Here is a 23,067-nt window from a genome sequence, read left to right as displayed (position 1 = left end):
TCATTATTAAAATGATGCTACAGTATACATCTATGAAATAAACAAATGCGCAAAAAAAAATCGACATCATTGTCTGGCATATGGGACTTTGTTACTTTTGTCTTCTGTAGAGGAAAAATACTGTTCATACATTCACATTCTGCTGTCAGACTCTGCTGAGATTATGGATCTCACCCCATGTAATCGAATGCTTTCCATTCTTGCAGCTGCGTCAGTGGATGTGGGGGACTGCATTATAGTGCTGGCAGACAGATCACTTCAGCAGTTGCCGCTTGAAGCACTGGGCATGTTCAAGGACGACGGTATAAACTCTGTGTCAAGGGACTTTTCACTTTATACATTGTATAAAAGGATTCACAGAGAGCCAACAGGTAATTCATATTGCAGCTCTTGTGTACAGCGCGTTATTAGCCATAAAGGATGGCACTGTGGTCTATTAGTCTATCTGTCTCACATTTCCAGCACTGTTTGCCATTTATTATTGGATGCTATGCTAATTACGGGGTACATACGATATGCCAGCAGACGGGATTCCGGTTGTCAGTATCCCGTTTACCGGAATACTCAGATGAGGAAGCAAGTCCCCTTGCGGGCTCGTTGTGGTCGCCGTGCTTCGGGCCTAGTGGCGAGCTTTGCTCACCACAGGTTCTATTTCCACTTGGTTGATGACATGGACCCACCAACCTAGTGGGAAGTATGGGTGGGTGTTGGGATGTGGGCTGTCTATCGGCGGGTGTCGGGATTCCTGCGTCAGTCGCTAGTTCCATCACATAGAGAGTTATAGATTAGTGAAGGATGGAACTGGTAATCAGGGCTGGTGCTAGGGTGTTCGGCGCCCCCCTGCAAACTATAAGTTTGCCCCTCCTACAAAAAAGGTCCTCTTAACATGTTATTATACATGTTTGATGTGCAGTACATCAAACCTGAGGATATCGCTAGCAATAACATGTATGCTAATAAAGGACAGAGCAGTGATCTTTCCGTCCTTCATTAACATTGCTTGGGCCAACATATCGGCTGGGTACACATCGCTCTAGTATGTACCCAGCTCAAGGCTCTGGGCTTAGAGGGGAGGCTCTGGAGTAGGCACTAAACCGTTAACCAACTGAAGATGAACCACCTCCCCCCTCAAGCCCTTCCACCTCTACTGGACTTGCCATGTTACAGGCTGTGTTTGAAAAATGGCAAGAGCTGGTGGGTTGGCACTTTATCTCTCTCCAAGGCTTAATACATATGTTTCCTCATACATCTAGTCTCAATACGCCATGCACCGCAAGATGTCTGGTGTGAGCGAGCCATTAATTTCCAAGCAACTCTGCTAACATCGAGTGTCTTTGACTCTACTGATTAAAATTGTATACAGCATGCCTATATTCTCTGTGTGCGGCTGTAACTGTATACGAAATGTCAGGAAAAAACTGTAACGTAGCACTTCGTATGCAGATAGAGCCGTAGTCGCACACATGCCGCTTATCATTTTAATCAGCAGAGTCTGCCTGTGCTTCTTTTTTTTGTAAAATGTTAGTAAACTAGGCGCGACTAGAAGGGCTGTTTAGCGTGACTGCAGCAACAATGAGAGGGGACACATCTTTACATAGACCCTGGACAGAGCCGGCCATAACCAATTTGGTGCCCTGGGCAAGATTCTGGTTAGTGCCCCCTAGCAGATTATGCCACCCAGTACATATTATGCCACTCAGTGTTCCCCCAGTACACAATATACTACACAATGCCCCCAGTATATAATATGCCACTCAATGCCCCTAGTACAGCTGCCACACAATTCTACATTTCAGTTCTCTCTTACTAACTTCCTTATCCTTACAGCACCACTTTCCCCTCTCAGTACAGCACCCATCAGCCCTCAAAACACAGCACCCCTCACCCTAAACAGTGGACACAGCTTAGTGACCTCGGCCTAATGCCTAGAACCATATAACTGTAGCACAGGTCTGAGGCCTGACTACCCCCAAAAGGCCTAATGCCCGCCACCTGGTGGTCTAGGAAGATGTTAATTACTGGTGGGCCAAGGCAGCCTATTAGTAAGATGGGAGAGGCTGCAGAGGCAAGTTTCGTTAGTTCTTTTGCTTCCCCTTCTAGCAGCACTCTGGTCCTCAGCTTCTGTCATCTGCCACTGGCCAGTGACACCGCCTATTCCACGGCTGCCGGAATTCTTCACAGGGACATCCTCTCTCCCTGACCGCCGTTGCCCAACTGGATCTTCCACTTTGTGGTGTCTGATGTCTGACGTGTCAAGTAGGTGAAGCTATGATGTCGCGAGTCATATTTGGCTCGCAGACACTTTTTTCTATTGGCTGTCAGTCCGCAAGCCGTGATTTGCTCATGCCTGGTGCCAAGTTTACACTGCCTCAAGGCTGCAAACTACGATCATCCCGCGTCCAGCGCCATGTTTACCCAGCTGCTGCTGCTTGACCGACGCTTGGAGCAAAGACCTGGTCCCAGCACCATCTGCTTACCACAGCAACTGTGACGAGGTGTCCCGAAGGTGAACCAGCAGCAGCTGGCGCTGGGCTCAAGTTTCTGATGCCAGCTGCCGCCGGATCACCTAAGGGACACCTTGTCACACCGACTATAGTCATTACAGTTGCCTCTAGGCATTTGCCTATAATGCCTGTGCCTCGGGTCGGCTCTGCCTCTGGAGTAGGCATGAAGATTCTGTAATGATTATTTCTTTTTAATTGTGACCTTTTTTATTTTCATTTTATTTTATTCTATTATGATTGCACTTCAATCACCATACGTGGCAATTACCTATGGGGGTAATTCAGACCTGATCGCTAGGCTGCGTTTTTGTACAGCGGGCATTCAGGTCTAAACTACGCAATGCGCAGGCACGTCACACAGGTACAAAGCAGATCGCCGCTCAGTGATGGGTTTGTGCGAAGAATCCAGGAGATTGACAGGAAGAAGGCGTTTGCGGGTGTCAACTGACCGTTTTCTGGGAGTGTCTGGAAAACCGCAGTTGTGTCCATGCGTTTGCAGAGAGGGTTCCTGACGTCAATTCCGGTCCGGGACAGGCTGATGTGATCGCAGCGGCTGAGTAAGTCCTGGGCTACTCAGAGACTGCACACAATCTGTTTGTACAGCTCTGCTACACATGCGTTCGCACACCTGCACAGCTAAAATACACTACCCTGTGGGCGGCAACTATCTGATGGCAGCAGTGCAAAAATCACTTGCTAGCAAACAGGTCTGAATTAGTCCCTATGTCTTTCAAGGAATCTTTCTAACAGTAACAGGAAAGTTAGTAAACCTTAATTTCTCATACGTCCTAGAGGATGCTGGGGACACCAATAGAACCATGGGGTATAGACGGGATCCGCAGGAGACATGGGCAAGAGCCCCTATTTGATTTTCCATGTGGATAGAGCTGAGTTGAGGACACGTCCTCAATTTTTGCCTAAGGTGGTTTCTTCTTTTCACATGAACCAACCTATTGTGGTGCCTGTGGCTAAGGGGGACTGGGAGGACTCCAAGTCCCTGGATGTGGTCAGAGCCTTAAAGATTTATGTAGCCAGGACGGCTAGGATTAGGAAAACAGAGGCTCTGTTTGTCCTGTATGCAGCCAACAAGGTTGGCGCTCCTGCTTCTAAGCAGACTATTGCTCGCTGGATCTGTAACACAATACAGCGGGCTCATTCTACGTCCGGATTGCCGTTACCTAATTCGGTAAAGGCCCATTCCACTAGGAAGGTGGGCTCTTCTTGGGCAGCTGCCCGAGGCGTCTCGGCATTACAGCTTTGCCGAGCAGCAACTTGGTCGCGCTTAAACACTTTTGCTAAATTCTACAAGTTTGATACCCTGGCTCAGAAGGACCTTGCGTTTGCTCAGTCGGTGCTGCAGAGTCATCCGCACTCTCCCGCCCGGTTTGGAACTTTGGTATAAACCTCATGGTCCTTACGGAGTCCCCAGCATCCTCTAGGACGTAAGAGAAAATAAGATTTTAAACCTACCGGTAAATCTTTTTCTCCTAGTCCGTAGAGGATGCTGGGCGCCCGTCCCAGTGCGGACTAAATCTGCAAGACTTGTATATAGTTGTTGCTTTCATAAGGGTTATGTTGCAGTTGGAATTGGTCTTTGACTGATGCTGTTTTTTGTTCATACTGTTGACTGGTTGTGTATATTCCAGGTTATATGGTATGATTGGTGTGGGCTGGTATGAATCTTGCCCTTAGATTAACAAAATCCTTTCCTCATATTGTCCATCTCCTCTGGGCACAGTTCTCTAACTGAGGTCTGGAGGAGGGGCATAGAGGGAGGAGCCAGTGCACACCCATACTAAAAGTTCTTTATAGTGCCCATGTCTCCTGCGGAGCCCATCTATACCCCATGGTCCTTACGGAGTCCCCAGAATCCTCTACGGACTAGGAGAAAAAGATGTACCGGTAGGTTTAAAATCTTATATATATATTCATTCCCTGCATGCCGCACAGCACGAGCACTTACTTTCCAGGTGGGGACACCCTTGATCCTTCTTGACACGGTGGATGCAGGTTTTATTCATTTGGCTGCACTGCCCACATCCGCAGCCGTCTCCATGGTGTTGAAACCCTTATATGGAGTCACACCACAGTGCTGCGGGCATTGTTTCAATTCTTTCACTAGGGTGGGCATTACCAGTTTCACTGCCAGTCTGGCACGTTCAGCAGCCACCATCTAGACATACAGACTGACGTATTTGTCAGCATCCCCCATCAGGCTCTAGGATCTCACACATCCAGCAGCCACGGGGAGTCCAGCATCCACCGGGTTATACCATAGGCCATGCATCACCCCGCCCCCACACTCGGGTCTCATCGAGTCCCACAGAGGTAACAGGTCTCCTAAGTGTCACTGTTCTTAGCAACTTGCACTCGCACTATATCACACCAGTCTGGCAGTGTTGCCAGTCATGTCACCGCTGCAGCTAACGGCACTTTAGCGTCCCAGTTGCCATAGTAACGGGCGCACTCACTATGACGTCACTCAGCTGCGACCGGAAGTACGGCGGCTCCGTCGCGTCTCCGGCCACACACCTGTGCACTCACGGACTCCACGGGGATATAAGGTAAGCACACACACTAGACACTGTTACACACCTTGACAAAGGGGCATGTGAGCCCCGAAACGTCGGCTTCTTGTAATCTTTTTTTGAATACACTTTGTATTGTTTACCAAATCCTCGAGTGCCGCTGTTTCTTTCTGGAATCCTGCATCTACTTCACAGAAGGCACCGAGGTCCCTGACGCCTGACAGGAGAGTGCCAGTCCCATCTGGGATATATATTCATTTTGGCGCACACAGGTCACACCTGTCTGCCAGCCGGGGTCGAGGCACCTCCCCCCTTGTGACTTTTATTTTTTCATCATCGTACTGTACCCTTTTGCCCAGGTGGAGTTTTCCAGGCACACACTTAGCGGTGTTCACTTCAGCACCAGGCACCTACAAGAACAACCTTTCACACCCAACATGGAGACTGCATCCTCTTCTAGGCACGATGATGACACACCGGGATGCAGAGGGATGCAATCGGTCCTGGGTGAATCCTTCAGCTTCACGGATGATGACGCGGAGCGCCTCCGTTTCACGGAACAATTAGGTGCATCAGAACGCACAGGGGGCATTGAAGACGTCTACCACCAATTACTCAAGCTCAAGCGCCGTGAATGCGATTACTTGCTTCATGGAATCTCATGGTCGGAGTACCACCGTGAAAAGTTGATACCCAGGGGCTTCAGGGTAAGGAACGTCCCCACCATTGGACGATTCAACCCCGAGTTTTGTAAGAAATGGGTAGGCATACTCAACAAGTGCAGTCTCGACCTGATTCTGCTGGTCGTGGAAGAATCGGGCCGGGAATTGAGACAGACCAGAGACAAAATCTCTAAAATTGAAACAGAGCATAAGACCGTCCTGCAGGCGGATTGTAATCAGGACTGGCTTACCAAATTACAAAAACAATGCGACGACTATAGGAAGGATCTGATCAAATTCAAGCGCAATAAACATCAAATAGTTAAAGAAGATTATGACTTGAATAAAGTATACAGATGGTTGATGGGGGGTGAAGGTGGCCAAAACACCTCCAACAATGCCAGAGGCCGACAGAGTTGGAGAAGACGACGGGAACAGAAGTCGTTCACTGCCGGTACATCAAACAGTGACAGTGAGAGTGCCTTCCTGGACTCGGACGGGTCATCCAGGGTTCAGCCGGTCCCTTTAGGGACACCGGCGGCCACCCCAGTAGAACAAGGCAGAAGAGGACGCCCACCCGCAGGGGCAAGCAGCACGCGCGAATTAAAAGGGCGTGCAGCCAAAAAGAATCCCTAATCTTCAACCTGTCTAGCAGATCCTTCTCGGATATAGAACTGAGAGTTCTGGAGAAGGGTCTCTCATTTGTGCCAACCAATCCATTTAATAGCTTTCAGTGGCAAGTTGACCTGCATCGCTTCTCGCGTAAGCTGAGACTGCAGGAATTTTTCCAAAATTCCAATTCACAGGACTCAACAAGCAATTCCATCTGTGATAGATTCTACCAGACACGGCACAAATCCACCTTTGATCCTCCGTCAACCAACCCTTCCATACAATCATTCACCAGACTCCTGGATGACTCGGTCATCAAATACACAGCAGCGACACCTGTAATACATCGGAACCTTTCCAAGGCTGAACAATTAGCCCTCAAACAGCTGGGGGCGTACCGTGATGTGATCTTCCGTCCCGCAGACAAGGGAGGGGGATTGGTCATCCTTAACCTCTCCGACTATATTAAAGAAATCGAGGGACAACTGGCAGAGCCCGAGACATATGAGGAATTGTCCCACGATCCAACTCCCGAATACCAGCAGGAACTGGAGCATCTTCTCAATCAGGCCAAGTCCAACGGTCTACTGACAGGAAAGTTGTGTGAGGCACTCAAGCAGGACCACCCACTCGTACCCCTCTTTTTTGTGGTACCCAAGATTCATAAGAACGCTACGTCCCCGCCTGGCAGACCAATAATCGCTGCCAGAGACTCTATCTATCAGCCCATTTCCACACTTTTAGATGGGATCCTGCAACCGTTGATCGTCAAACACCACAATTATATTAAAGACACCACCAGCTTCCTGGAGCGGATCAACAACATCGGGCAGGTTCCTCCAGGGACATTAATGTGTGTGATAGACGTGAAGAGTCTTTATACCAGCATCCCCCACCAAGAGGGTCTGCAAGTCATGCAAGATTATCTCACAAAGGAGAAGATGGACACCCTCGACATTGGGCTTTTTATGCAACTTCTCTCGCTGACTTTAAAAAGGAACTTCTTCATGTTCAACGGCAGATTCTTCCGGCAGAGAACGGGGTGCGCGATGGGGAGCAATGTCTCCCCATCATTTGCCAACGTCTTCATGTTCCAGGAGGAACAGGCAGTGTTCTTCGACAACCAAGCTGTAGCGCAGCATATCCTGATGTTCGTCAGATATATAGACGACTTGTTCTTGCTCTGGACAGGGGACTCGGCACTATTTGAACAACTTATAGAGGAAGCCAACAACAGACCCTCCACAATTAAGTACACCTATACCTGCAGCAGTGAGTCCGTGTACTACTTAGATGTCAGGATAACTGTAAAGGACGGCACATTAACCACCAGTCTGTTCTCAAAACCAACGGACAAGAACGTCTTACTGAGGGCCAACAGCCATCATCCGAGACCCCTCAAAGAGGGACTCCCTAGATCACAGATGATCAGGGCATCCAGGATCATCAGCGACCGCTCTAGCCTGGACCGAGAACTAGAAGCTATGGTTGACAAATTCACACAAAGGGGGTACGACTACCACATATTACAGGTACAGAAAAAAGAGATCATGGCCATACCGAGGGAAACCTTACTGATGCCCACAGCTCACAAGAACAAAGCGGTTATACCATTTGTGAACCAGTTCAGCACAGCAAGCCCAGTGATCCAGAGAGCGGCCAGAGCCCTGTGGCCCATAGTGGCCACAGACACGAAACTTCCAGTGTTCAGAGAAAAGCGCCCCATGTTATGCTTCACCAGAGGCAAAAGCATAAGGGACATCATCGTACACTCGGACATCACGGGGTTCCAAAACGAGGTACAACGACCCTCTACTTTCCTCACCAAGGCTCCTGGCTGCTACCGGTGCCCCAAGTGTACCACATGCAACAACATGACCACCGGGTCAGTTTTCAAACATCCCCATAAAGAAAGGACCTACCAGATCAGACACGTGGTGACATGCACAACTACACACATAGTGTACATACTCACCTGCCCGTGCCACCTAGTATATGTGGGTAAGTCTATCAGGACTTTCAGAGAAAGGATGGCCCTTCACAGGTCCGCAATCAAACAGGCGCTGGCGGGCAAATCCTCTGAACAGCCCGTGGCCAGACACTTTGCGCTGATGGGCCATACGTTGAACGACTTAAAACATCAGATCATCGATCACGTGCCTCGCAGCATTCGAGGAGGAGACAGAGATCGAAGACTGCTGCACATCGAATCCAAATGGATCTTTGAACTGGGTACCATCAGCCCAGGGGGCCTGAACGAGAAATTCTCCTGGAATATATTTCTATAACCCAGCGATGAACTGTCCCACTTTGCAGCGCATGTTTACCTGTCCACTCATCGTACGACACCACTTGATTACTATTCATTCCCTGCATGCCGCACAGCACGAGCACTTACTTTCCAGGTGGGGACACCCTTGACCCTTCTTGACACGGTGGATGCAGGTTTTATTCATTTGGCTGCACTGCCCACATCCGCAGCCGTCTCCATGGTGTTGAAACCCTTATATAGAGTCACACCACAGTGCTGCGGGCATTGTTTCAATTCTTTCACTAGGGTGGGCATTACCAGTTTCACTGCCAGTCTGGCACGTTCAGCAGCCACCATCTAGACATACAGACTGACGTATTTGTCAGCATCCCCCATCAGGCTCTAGGATCTCACACATCCAGCAGCCACGGGGAGTCCAGCATCCACCGGGTTATACCATAGGCCATGCATCACCCCGCCCCCACACTCGGGTCTCATCGAGTCCCACAGAGGTAACAGGTCTCCTAAGTGTCACTGTTCTTAGCAACTTGCACTCGCACTATATCACACCAGTCTGGCAGTGTTGCCAGTCATGTCACCGCTGCAGCTAACGGCACTTTAGCGTCCCAGTTGCCATAGTAACGGGCGCACTCACTATGACGTCACTCAGCTGCGACCGGAAGTACGGCGGCTCCGTCGCGTCTCCGGCCACACACCTGTGCACTCACGGACTCCATGGGGATATAAGGTAAGCACACACACTAGACACTGTTACACACCTTGACAAAGGGGCATGTGAGCCCCGAAACGTCGGCTTCTTGTAATCTTTTTTTTAATACACTTTGTATTGTTTACCAAATCCTCGAGTGCCGCTGTTTCTTTCTGGAATCCTGCATCTACTTCACAGAAGGCACCGAGGTCCCTGACGCCTGACAGGAGAGTGCCAGTCCCATCTGGGATATATATATATATATATATATATATATATATATATACTGCTCAAAAAAATAAAGGGAACACTTAAACAACACAATGTAACTCCAAGTCAATCACACTTCTGTGAAATCAAACTGTCCACTTAGGAAGCAACACTGATTGACAATCAATTTCACATGCTGTTGTGCAAATAGAATAGACAACAGGTGGAAATTATAGGCAATTAGCAAGACACCCCCAATAAAGGAGTTGTTCTGCAGGTGGTGACCACAGACCACTTCTCAGCTCCTATGCTTTCTGGCTGATGTTTTGGTCACTTTTGAAAGCTGGCGGTGCTTTCACTCTAGTGGTAGCATGAGACGGAGTCTACAACCCACACAAGTGGCTCAGGTAGTGCAGCTCATCCAGGATGGCACATCAATGCGAGCTGTGGCAAGAAGGTTTGCTGTGTCTGTCAGCGTAGTGTCCAGAGCATGGAGGCGCTACCATGAGACAGGCCAGTACATCAGGAGACGTGGAGGAGGCCGTAGGAGGGCAACAACCCAGCAGCAGGACCGCTACCTCCGCCTTTGTGCAAGGAGGAGCACTGCCAGAGCCCTGCAAAATGACCTCCAGCAAGCCATAAATGTGCATGTGTCTACTCAAACGATCAGAAACAGACTCCATGAGGGTGGTATGAGGGCCTGACGTCCACAGGTGGGGGTTGTGCTTACAGCCCAACACCGTGCAGGACGTTTGGCATTTTCCAGAGAACACCAAGATTGGCAAATTCGCCACTGGCGCCCTGTGCTCTTCACAGATGAAAGCAGGTTCTCACTGAGCAGATGTGACAGAGTCTGGAGACGCCAAGGAGAACGTTCTGCTGCCTGCAACATCCTCCAGCATGACTGGTTTGGCAGTGGGTCAGTAATGGTGTGGGGTGGCATTTCTTTGGAGGGTCGCACAGCTCTCCATGTGCTCGCCAGAGGCAGCCTGACTTCCATTAGGTACCGAGATGAGATCCTCAGACCCCTTGTGAGACCATATGCTGGTGTGTGTTGGCCCTAGGTTCCTCCTAATGCAAGACAATGCTAGACCTCATGTGGCTGGAGTGTGTCAGCAGTTCCTGCAAGATGAAGGCATTGATGCTATGGCTGGCCCGCCCGTTCCCAAGACCTGAATCCAATTGAGCACATCTGGGGCATCATGTCTCGCTCCATCCACCAATGCCACGTTGCACCACAGACCGTCCAGGAGTTGGCGGATGCTTTAGTCCAGGTCTGGGAGGAGATCCCTCAGGAGACCATCCGCCACCTCATCAGGAGCATGCCAAGGCGTTGTAGGGAGGTCATACAGGCACGTGGAGGCCACACACACTACTGAGCCTCATTTTGACTTGTTTTAAGGACATTACATCAAAGTTGGATCAGCCTGTAGTGTGTTTTTGCACTTGAATTTTGAGTGTGACTGCAAATCCAGACCTCCATGGGTTAATAAATTTGATTTCCATTGATAAATTTTGTGTGATTTTGTTGTCAGCACATTCAACTATGTAAAGAACAAAGTATTTAATAAGAATATTTCATTCATTCAGATCTTGGATGTGTTGTTTAAGTGTTCCCTTTATTTTTTTGAGTAGTATATATATATATATATATATATATATGTAAACATATACTGTATATGCATGTGTGTGTGTGTGTATATATATATATATATATATATATATGTATATATAATATAAAATTTGCCTGCCTCCTTGTTAGGGGCCCCACCATTTGAAGGGCCCCGGCCCCCCCACAGCCTTAATCCGACTCTGCACTTTTGTATACAATTACCGTCGCAGTCACACACACAATATAGGCATGCTGAGTATCATTTAATCAGCATTACTTTACTTCTAAGAAGTATTTTCTCGGAAAAAAAGGCTCTGTCACATTCTGCCCAAAAGCTGTGTCTATCGCCACATATGGGCGTGTCTATGCTTACATGCTTGTTGGTGAAATATATTTCTATATAACATTATCAACAATGTAGACATTACTCTCTACTTATTCTCAGTGATCTCTCTGCTGCTTTTGACACTGTTGACCACTCTCTTCTCATACAAACACTACAATCCCTAGGTATTCAGGACACAGCCCTTTCTTGGTTCTCATCCTACCTATCTAATCGCTTGTCAAAGTCAGAAAAATATCTCTATGCACACTACCATATTTGCACCTCACACAGGTCCGTGCTGCGCATGGGTACGCTCTCCCGTACGTGCGCATACTCACAGTCGCGGGCACCCGCAGGCGCATGGTATGCGTATTTACGGTAGAGTTTATGCGATCGTAGCGTGCGACTCAATCGTTACATATTTTCACTAATAATGTATTTTGTAGATTATGGTCCCTTTGATAGAATCTGAAAGTTTGGTTAATATAGAATGTTCATGAACAGAGGAATCCCTCTTTGTTTGATATGAAGGGTCAGATAGGAGTAATACAGTGGTGTTTAGTATCCATCGGAAGAGTATAAAATTAGCAATATTCCGGTGTTGGTTTGAAGCAGATCAATCGCTCGTGCGAATAGTTATGGACATAAGAAGTTTATGAACATTTACTTTATTTGCACTTTATTACCCATGCGGCGGGAAACCCAGTTTCCCTCCCACCTGAGCAGTTGGAAATAGTCACAGCCCACCTGTATGAATCAACCTATGACCTTTTGTTATAATGCGAAGCCGAATTCCTGTGTCCAATGAACAATGAGATTGTAGGGACCATTGAATTGTATTGTGTGTGGGGCATAAATAGCAGGCCGACCATATCCAACTTCACTCTCTTCAACGGTTCTCATTGCTGATAATCGGGAGCTGGATATCGAGGCGCATGCGATCGTTCCCCTTGTGCGTAAGTTTTCTCCGTAATCATATTGTCTTACTGTGAGCCATCTCTCTCTCTCTCTCTCTATCTCTCCCTCTCTCTCTACTCTTTCTCTCGTATTTTCCTTAAATTGTATTGTATTTTATTTCCTGTGTAGTTTATCTGGTTAGTTGGTTTATGTTATACTGTAGTGTATGCTTTGTACTGTGATTCTTATTACGAGTAATAGTCATAATACACATAATAGGTTTCGGACCCTAAGCCCAGGTATCTGTGTATTCTTTATAGTGTTAAGTATTCTCTGAGCATCGGTGACGCTCAAGCAGCTTTGTAGTTAATCAGGTTACACAAGGTTGCACTTACACTTTGGGGGTAATTCTGAGTTGATCGCAGCAGGAACTTTGTTAGCAGTTGGGCAAAACCATGTGCACTGCAGGGGGGACAGATATAACATGTGCAGAGAGAGATAGATTTGGGTGGGGTGAGTTCAATCTGCAATCTAAATTGCAGTGTAAAAATAAAGCAGCCAGTATTTACCCTGCACAGAAACAAAATAACCCACCCAAATCTAACTCTCTCTGCAAATGTTATATCTGCCTCCCCTGCAGTGCACATGGTTTTGCCCAACTGCTAAAAAATTTCCTGCTGCGATCAACTTGGAATTACCCCCTTTGTCTCTACACTAAGGTTTACTGTGTATTTCATTGTTAGAGGTATAGATATAAAGGTTTAACGTTGTGAGCGTCTGCATCGCTGGTGATCTCCTCGTGGTCCCGAGCGCTGCTACGCTATAGCGAATCATTACGATAAGTCAACAGCCAATAGTCTGCCTGCCTGCGATCACCTGGCCGTGAGTGAACTGAGCGTCTCGATCACGGCTAAGCGATCGATACGCAACTTGCGTACCCTTACGGTACTTCTTACGTAGATAGCGTACAGTGTTCTTAGACCTCATAAAGGGTTATATACACGATAAATATTTAGCTTTGTCAATTGGCGGCTCGTCCTGTCCTTCACATATCTGCACTAGGTAGATCAGCAGACATTATCCCTCAGCAAAGGGCGGGAGGTTGTCTCGTAGTGCTGGCGGGATAAGCGTCTGCTTCGCTTAGATAAAAGAGTGCTGAAGGAATCCGGGAACCGGAGGTAAGAACAAAACGCTTGTGTCTTTTAAAAACTGTTTATTTGTCTTCTGTCTTGCGTACACACGCACGCATACATATATCTGCATTTCTTTTTCATTTTCGTATATCACTATCCTGTTTGCCAATTTTATAGTTGATAGAAAAGTGCTAAAAGAGACTTGCTGTTATTTCATAGTTTAAGAATAGAGGTAATAGTTAAAAGTGTAGAGAAACACACAGGTTTGCCTGGGAGATAAGGCAAAGCCAGTGGGGTACGCGGTAGATGATCAGGGATCGTCTACATTGATAAAAGTATATTGTGTTACGGTGGATCTTTGCATTGTGTGCACGTGTCTCTAACAAAGACTAGCGTACGCAATCCAAAGGCCGACGCACGCAGCGTACATTACGCAACGGAGCGTCCGGTTACGCCCACGTAGCTCAAATCACGAAAAGTTGAATTTTAGCGCAAAGCGATAATTAACGCAAAGGCGATAGTTGGCGCTAAGCGGTAAATAGCGCAAAAGGCGATAAATAACGCAAGTCTATTTTTGGAAAGTCTGAAATTTAGTTTAACAGATCCTGCTCCTAATTGGTAACACAGCTGGGCTAAAGGAAATTTCTGCGCAGAAATAGAAATAGAAACAAAAGTGTACATGTGATGAGTGAGTGTTTTCACAATTTTTAAAGGTTGAACCACAAGAAAAGTCGAGTACTCGTGAGGTACATGCGTGTAAGTGACGTGCACGGTGGCTAGGGAGGCATCTCTGGTTAAATACAATTTTGAGCATTAGAGTATAGCAGACCAGGAGGTCATACTAACAAGACCAGGAGGTCGCACCGTAACAAGACCAGGAGGTCATAACAGACCAGGAGGTCCAGGTACAGCCGACAAGGAAGTCCGCTATACAGTTCACAGGCACAACACCGAAAAGGGTTGGTGCAACACCCATATAGGCCATATAAGCTCTGGCTGAAGGAATTCGCAGTCGTAAGTTTCGATTCCATTGGTCTTTCCGTACATAAGCTTAGTTGTTTGTGTACTGAACGACTGGACCGCACGTAAGTGTGTGCAGTAGTTAGTAATCTGACCTAATACCATTAGAGTAAAGGGGTCACAAACGCTATCTGTACACTCTAACGTGATTTGTGTAATTTTTTTTATTTTAAGGGAAGTTCGCTGCTCACTCAGGAACTATCCAGCAACCAATAGTTACTGGAAAGAGTAAGTGTTCTTCGGATAACCCTCACAGGTTCCAGTAAATAGAGGTTCAGGTCGCAGGGGCCCTAGGTCGAGTACGCCAGCACCATATCGGTGTGATCAGGTCGTATAGGTCGGCGTGGGCGAGTGAGTGGGGTACTCGGTAAACCGCCACCGTCAGCCTATTGTTGGCATTTGGTTTTTCGTAAAGGGTTGGCTAAATAAAGCAACACTTTCGAACTATGGGGGCCACTTGTTCAGGTAGGGGGCGATCAACCTCGGTTCGGGTTGATTCAGTGGTCCGGCCAATTGGGTCGGCCAGGTATATCATGTGTGAGAAATATGGAAGTCACACAGAAACTTTATGTGATGAATGGGAGAGAATGACTGTGCATGACGGGGAGAAATTCCCGAGAATAGGGAGCTTCAGCTCAGAAGTGTTACAAAATTTAAGGAGGAGGATATGTCTCATAAAATCAACAAAGAGACGAATTCAGCATTATGATTATTTACAGTTGTGGCAACAGGAAGGTGAGATACAGAGAGGTTTGGCTCAGGCGGCGGGATCTGGCTCTAACAGAAAATTAATTGCCACGGCCCCGCCGCCACCATATATATCAGGAGAGAAGTTGATTACGGAGAAAGACGCACTAAGGTGTAACACAAAATCACTTAGTAACTGTGTAAATGTTAATGATAATGTTAACCCATTAACCCATGCAAGTATTAACCCGTGCAAGTTGTACCCTGTTTTGAACTTTCCTCAGGAGTGTGATCAAGAGGACGAAGCGGCAACGATTTCAGCACTCTCTCTAGCAGCCACCATAGCAGAGACCACAGTAGGCACAGCTCCACCCACGAGATTAGTAAAGGCTTCTAGCGGAGGGATAGGTGAGGTCGTATCAACTGGTAAGTACGGCACCATACATTATGCTGAAACTATTTCACCACAGCCTGTAGAATCTACACAGAATGAGGTTGTTAGAATTACACCTGTTAGAGTAATAGCAGTGCCAAATGGGAAAACAGACGCATCAGGAGCCACTCCCATTAGGAACATTGCCATGTACACTCCATTTTCCCGAATGGAATTAAGGACCATAGTGTCTGAATTTCCTGACCCTAGAAAAGACTTAGTTGCCAGTCAAAAATACATCAGAGACTTAGGTAACACTGTAGAGCCCAACAATAAAGACTGGCAGATATTGCTGAGAGCATGTTTACCCTCAAATGTCGACGCAACTCAATTTTTAGCTGATTGCGGACTAGATCATGATGTACCTCTTACAGATGTGTACAACCAAGATAATGTGAAAAGAATAAACTTGCAGCTAAAAGAGTATTTCCCAGCAGTAGCTAAATGGAATAAGATATTCTCCATTAAACAGAAGGAGTCAGAGACAGCTGCAGAGTACTTTCACAGAGCATTATTAGAAATGGCAAAATACACAGGTATAGAGGACATTAAAACAGACACAAACCATCGGGAAGTAGCAGTATCGGTACTGATGGATGGTTTAAAAGAGTCATTGAAGACTAGGGTACAGACCACGCAACCATGTTGGCGAGGTCTGTCTGTGGCTACTTTGAGAGAGGCTGCTATTGATCACGACAGAAACATCACCAGACACAGGGAACAACAAGGTGACAAGTTAATGTCAGTAAGTATACAGGCTCTAACCACAAGGCAGCCTTTGTTTGTATCACCAAATCCTGTGGGTAAGTCAAGTATGGTTACTTGTTATTCTTGTCACAAACAGGGACACATGGCACGAGATTGTAGAGTAAAGAATTCACGAAACACATACCAACCCCCTAGACAACGACACGACACACGACATTGGGAGCAAGGTCCGCAGAAACGGAGTTATGAGCCACATACAGGGGAAACAAAAAGATATCCCCCAAACAGAGACTGGCATGCCTCTGGTAGTTCCCAACTATCTCCCTCACAAATAGTTGCTGCCAGCGGGATTCAGGGAGGTCACCATACCCAATAGGGGTGTGGCCATACCTGTAATCTGCAGCCAGTGAAATTGATTGCCAACCTTGAAAGTGAACCCGAGGTCGCAATCAATGTAGCTGGTAAAACTTTAAACTTTCTTGTAGACACAGGGGCGGCCAAGTCAGTGATAAATTCGACAGTGGGCATGAGAACCACTGGTAGGACAATTCCAGCCATGGGAGTAACAGGAGTAGTCCAGCACTACCCTGTTAGCAAACCAGCCGAGATTACAATAGGGCCTTTGCATACCAAGCATTCCTTTTTGCTGGCTGCATCGGCACCAACCAATCTCCTGGGAAGAGACTTACTGTGTAAAATGGGGTGCGTCATTTATTGTACTCCTGAAGGTGTATTCTTGGACATACCTGAGAAACACGCTCAGGAAGTGCGAGACATGTTAGACTCCCCATCAAAATTAATGTCACATACCATTATGACAAATAGGAATCCATCCCAAATAGAAGAGATGACATCTCAGATACCAGAGTCACTTTGGACAAAAGACGGACAGGACACTGGATTAATGGCAAACGTAGCTCCAGTAGTTGTACAAGTAAAAGATGGTAGGATAGCTCCAAAAATCCCACAGTATCCTCTGAAGCCAGAGGTGGAGTTAGGAGTTTACCCAGTAATAGAGCGCTTGCTACAACAGGGCATTCTGGTAAGAACGTCCAGCACTGCCAATAGTCCCATCTTCCCTGTTAAGAAGAGTGGGGGGAGGGGTTACAGGCTAGTGCAGGATCTAAGGGGGATTAACAAAATAGTTGAGAGTCAGTTCCCCGTAGTGCCAAATCCAGCTGTCATCCTAATGCAAATCCCTCCCACTGCCAAATTTTTCACTGTTATTGACCTCTGCTCCGCTTTCTTTTCGGTACCTCTGCACCCTGACAGCCAATATTTGTTTGCATTCACATACAGAGGAGTCCAATACACGTGGACTCGATTACCCCAAGGTTTCATAGATAGTCCAAGTATATTTTCTCAGGCTTTGCATGATTGTTTACAGTCTTTTCAACCAAACAGTGGATCGGTATTGATACAGTATGTGGACGATTTATTACTGTGTTCAGATTCACTGGAAGCATCTCTGAAGGATACGAAACAGCTCCTGTTTCATCTTTCAGACACAGGTCACAAGGTTTCCAAAGACAAGTTGCAATTATGCCAAACTAAGGTAAAATATTTGGGACACTGTCTAACACAAGGACTGAGACACCTGACCGCTGATAGAATCCAAGCAATTAGAGACATGACCCTACCACAAACCCAGCAACAGATCAGAACGTTTTTAGGAATGTGTGGGTATTGCCGTAATTGGATCCCAGGGTTTTCCATATTGGCGTTACCTTTGCAGGAAATGGTCTCCTCAAACAAACCTGATAGGATTTTGCATACAGACGAATCCGAAACAGCATTTGAGAGACTCAAACAGTGCCTAACGCAGGCGCCAGCGCTAGGTATGCCAGACTATGGGAAACCCTTTGAACTATACGGAACAGAAAGTGCTGGTTGCGCAGCAGGTGTACTAACCCAAAAACACGGTGATGCCAGCAGGCCAGTTGCATACTACAGCGCTCAACTAGATACGGTAGCGCGATCCCTCCCCACATGCTTGCGAAGCGTTGCTGCGATAGCATTGCTAGTGACAAAAAGCGAAGATGTCGTGCTAGGCCACAACCTCACAATCCATACGCCACATGCAGTATCAGCCTTATTGAATTCTGCCCAAACCAGACACGTCTCATCAGCGAGGTTTACAAGATGGGAATTGGCACTAATGGCCCCCGTAAACATCACCATAAGGAGATGCAGTGCATTAAATCCTGCAACATATCTCCCAGGTGTGCCTGGTCAGGCACAAAGGGTGGAAGGTGAGAGTGCTGGGGAAGGAGGATTTAATACAAAGGAAGATACACATGATTGTATGGAATATTTGACCCAAAATTTTACCGCAAGGCCTGACATCAGTGACAACCCACTGGAAGATGCAGAACTCACGTTCTACACGGACGGTAGTTGTCACAGACAGTCAGACTCGGGAGACTTGTGTACTGGATACGCAGTCGTAGATGACCAAGACACCATAGAAGCTGAACCGCTAGGCCCACCTCACTCAGCCCAGGTTGCTGAACTGGTCGCCCTAACCAGAGCATGTGAATTGGCTAAGGGTAAGTCAGCCAATATCTACACCGATTCTAGATACGCATTCGGGGTAGTCCATGATTTCGGAGCCCTATGGCGCCTCAGAAATTTCATGACGGCAGCTGGTACACCGGTAGCGCATGCAGCTCACATAAAAAGGCTTCTAACAGCGATACAGGAACCCGACAGAGTGGCTGTTATCAAATGTAAAGCACACACATATAGCCAAGACCCGGTATCACTTGGTAACAGCCGAGCAGACGAAGCTGCTAAGTTAGCAGCTGCTACCCCCATACAGACAGACACCACACAATTAATGGTATTTAATACCATTAACACACAGAAGTTGTGTGACATGCAAAATTTGTGTTCCACACAGGAAAAGGCAGTCTGGAAGGCAAAGGGATGTGGCCAAGAGTCCTCAGGACTCTGGACGGATGGACATGGTAAACCAGTGGCCCCCAGAGCATATCTTCCATGTCTGGCTGAGGCAGCTCACGGGCTGACTCACCTAGGCAAGGAAGGGATGTGCAAATTGGTAAGAGCCTATTGGTGCGCCCCAGGATTCTCCTCTCATGCGAGTAAAAGAGCAATGTCATGCCTTACCTGTTTGAGAAAGAATATTGGAAAGGCAATACCTACAGAACCATCCCATATCCCACCTGCCGGCGGCCCTTTCCAGGTAATACAAATTGACTTCATTCAATTACCCCCTTGTCGGAATTTGAAATATGTACTTGTTTGTATAGATGTTTTCTCGAATTGGGTCGAAGCATTTCCTGCAGCTACAAATACCGCTATGTTTACAGCTAAGAAAATTGTGCAGGAATTTGTATGTAGATATGGTATCCCTAGAATAATCGAAAGTGATAGGGGTACCCATTTTACAGGTGATGTCTTTCAAGGAATGTGTAAGTTGATGGGAATTGATAGCAAGCTGCACACTCCGTACCGTCCACAGGCGAGTGCGAAGGTCGAAAGAGTAAACAGCACTATTAAAAATAAATTGAGTAAAGTGATGGCAGAGACAGGATTGACATGGCCAGAAGCTTTACCCATTGTATTGTACAGTATCAGAACCACTCCCAGGTCCCCTCTTAATCTGTCCCCCTTTGAAATCTTATTTGGTCGACAACCGCATGTCATGATTAACCCTCAGGATGATTTGAAATGTAACAGTGAAGTAACTGTAAAGTACTTGATTAACATGAGTAAACAGTTAAGGAATCAAAATGATAATCTGAAGTTGGTGATTCCTGATCTACCTGATAGTAATTGTCATGACATTGAACCTGGGGATTATGTAATGATACGGAATTTTCTACGCTCAGGTTGCCTTATTGACAGATGGGAAGGACCATACCAGGTCTTATTGACTAGCACTACGGCATTGAAGGTTGCTGAGAGAGAGACTTGGGTCCATTCATCCCACTGCAAGAAGGTTGCTGATCCAGAGAAGTCCCGTGATAAGGAACAGACGGTAGAGGTTGTATCACTGGAGTGTCTGTTCCAGGAGGACTGAGGCGGCACCTGAGCCTTGAAGACCGAGAGCTGTTGTCGACTCTCCACTCCCTTTTATTGTTTTCTCCACTTCCCATCCCCTCTCCCTCAAATGTATTTTTCCTCCTTCTCATTCTTCTTCGTCTCCTCCTCAAAGATGGACTTGCCCCAAGAGACTGTGATCCGGATTTTCCTGTTGACCATGATGTTGACCAGAGCAGTCTGTTCCGGCGAGAGTACCATGGAGGTCGAGAGAGGTTCTGGAATGGGTTCCGATTATGATGATGGAGGCGTAGTTTTCCAAGATCAACCTAACCAACAAGCAAAGGCGAGTATCAGAAAACGATCCGATAGCATTGACCATAGAAGAAATTGTGACGGATTGTTAGCTGAAGAAAATTGTATCTGTAGGCTCTGTAACAATGTCATTGAAGATGGGTGCATTAAGAAATGCCAATCCAGTTTTAATATCCATATGGACCGACATCCATTGAGTGATTATCACTCCTTAGTGGGTAATGTATTAAACAAAACAGATTGTTGGGTATGCTCTCAAGTACCTCAGGGTCATAGCAAATCAGGGCTAGTACCATTTCCTTTAACGATAGGGGAGGTACTTGAGTTAAATGGTGGGAGACCGGTGGACCGGAGGTTTAATATCTCCAGCCCTCCTAGTTTGAAGCTCCACCAATACCACGTGGATAGGTCTCTATTATGTTTTAACATCTCCAATCCCAGAAAGCCGGGAAATTGGGAAGTATCATGGAGTAACCACACCATGACCTTTTCACATAGAGCAGATAGAATGCCTACAGATACAGAGCTTGTACGCCACATAGCCAGTAGAGGAAAATCTTTCCGGTATAGATACACCTTAGGAAATAGGATTACTAGAGTTGGAGAGGTATCACCAGGATACTGTGCACATATCGTACAAACTGATACGTGCATTAAGCAGATGGAAGAATTAGGGCTAGGAGATTTCACCTGGAAGGTGTGTAATATGGTAATGTCTTTCTCCGTCCCATATGTTCTCCCCGATGATGCATATTTCATATGCGGGAGAAAGGCGTACAAGTGGCTTGCCCCAAACTCTGAAGGATTGTGTTATATTGGAAGAGTATTGCCTGAAGTGATGACTGTAACACATGATAAAATGAAAGACATACACCGTGGTGCCCAAGCTCCTTATACTCACACTCATTACGAGCACCTCGTTAAAAGACAACTGTCAGAAAGGTTAGAGCATCCGGCCTCTGATCTGATCCATGAATCCACCGGGATTCAGGTTCTGGTGGCGTTAGATTTCACTCGCACCGCTCGAGGAGTGATGAATTATAGATACATTTCCGCACTCGCCAATTTGTTAGATAATATCACTGAAATGTATGATGACACGTTTAGATACACTGGAAGAGAACTCCAAGCTTATAAAACAGAACTGGTACAGCATAGAATGGTTCTTAATTACCTCACAGCAGTGACAGGCGGATATTGTGTTACATTGGCAACACAGTACGGCATAAAGTGTTGCACGTATATCACAAATAGCACCGAGGATCCGGTCGAGGTCATAGACCAAAAGATGGACGATATTCTCCAATTGAAGTGGTAATTTCGCCGAAAACACAATCTCACTCTTGCTGCTGTAGGTAATGAGCTGACTGGTTGGGTGTCATGGTTGAACCCGCGAAATTGGTTCTCTGGTTTAGGAGACTGGGCTCAAGGAGTCATAATGGATGTTGGAAAGTTTCTCCTATGTATTTTAGGTGTCGTTATATCGATTGGATTGATATTTAGATGCGGGCAGGCTTTAATGAGGTGCAAACAAAGTACCAGAGTGATGAGTTTGAGGAGTGAGGAAACTGTAATTAACCTGGATTTGATATACGACCCAACGATAGAAACAATGATGTGATGAAAATGCGATTTCTACGGTCCGTTTCTTTCACCTGTTTTTCTGGTTTTTCTCCAAGATAACAAGACCCCCTTGGACGAGGAAGTTGATGAGACGCTATACAGACAACGGATAGACCAAAGACGAAGTTTTGACCACTTGAGATATGGACACTTGATGAACTTTGCCATGGATCCCCAGTTTCCCTAGAAGTCTTAAAATTACGCTAGCCCAACATTTTTTGTAAATCTAATGGCATTGACAAAGCTTATTGCTCACGCTTAATGAGCAAAACAGCGCAAAGAAGACGACTTTCAACTGATACCGAACAAAACTTCAACCGACAGATGTACATTAACCTGACATAGAATACCACCGCATTTACCGTAATTATGTCTTTTCTTCATTTCTACAACCCTCAGGTAATGACACACATAGTATAGGGAATACAGGCACAGATATCAGCAATCACATATTCCCCCATTCATGTATCATCAACTAAAATGTGCTCCCCATTTTGTTCAAAATCCGAAAAGAGCTCGGTAAAGTTTGACAGCCCATCCACAGACCTGTACCACGGGATAAGAAGGAATTCAAATGTATACTTCGCAATACCTCGAAGCTTGATTTACAACACGTACGGCACGATGATACATGACCCCCCAAACATGGACTCATACACACATGCTTCTGCTATCACACTAGGTCATACCCTCTTCACACCTACTCCTCTCTCCTCCCTTACCCAACCATGGAAATGAATTAACCCCTGACATATATTTTTCTCCTTTTGAAATGTTTTCAGGAAGTGGCAGTTATTATTGACTGCCAAAGGGTGGACTGTCAAAGTCAGAAA

The 23,067-nt window shown here is 46.5% G+C and overlaps 1 protein-coding gene across 3 annotated transcripts in view; it reads left to right on the top strand.

Annotated features, from left to right (window-relative positions):
* Nucleotides 1-23,067, top strand: part of CFAP46 (cilia and flagella associated protein 46) — a 798,890-nt gene that overhangs the window by 723,936 nt on the left and 51,887 nt on the right. For all 3 annotated transcript variants that reach the window (XM_063962013.1, XM_063962014.1, XM_063962012.1), the window contains exon 51: nt 207-371. In XM_063962013.1, the coding sequence (XP_063818083.1) occupies nt 207-371 (165 nt within the window). The remainder of the gene's footprint in view (nt 1-206; nt 372-23,067) is intronic.

This window comes from Pseudophryne corroboree, chromosome 3 (genome assembly GCF_028390025.1).
Source record: "Pseudophryne corroboree isolate aPseCor3 chromosome 3, aPseCor3.hap2, whole genome shotgun sequence".
NCBI lineage: Eukaryota > Metazoa > Chordata > Amphibia > Anura > Myobatrachidae > Pseudophryne > Pseudophryne corroboree.
The sequence above is the reverse complement of the archived record's forward strand: the minus strand, read 5'-3'. Positions and strand labels throughout refer to the sequence as shown.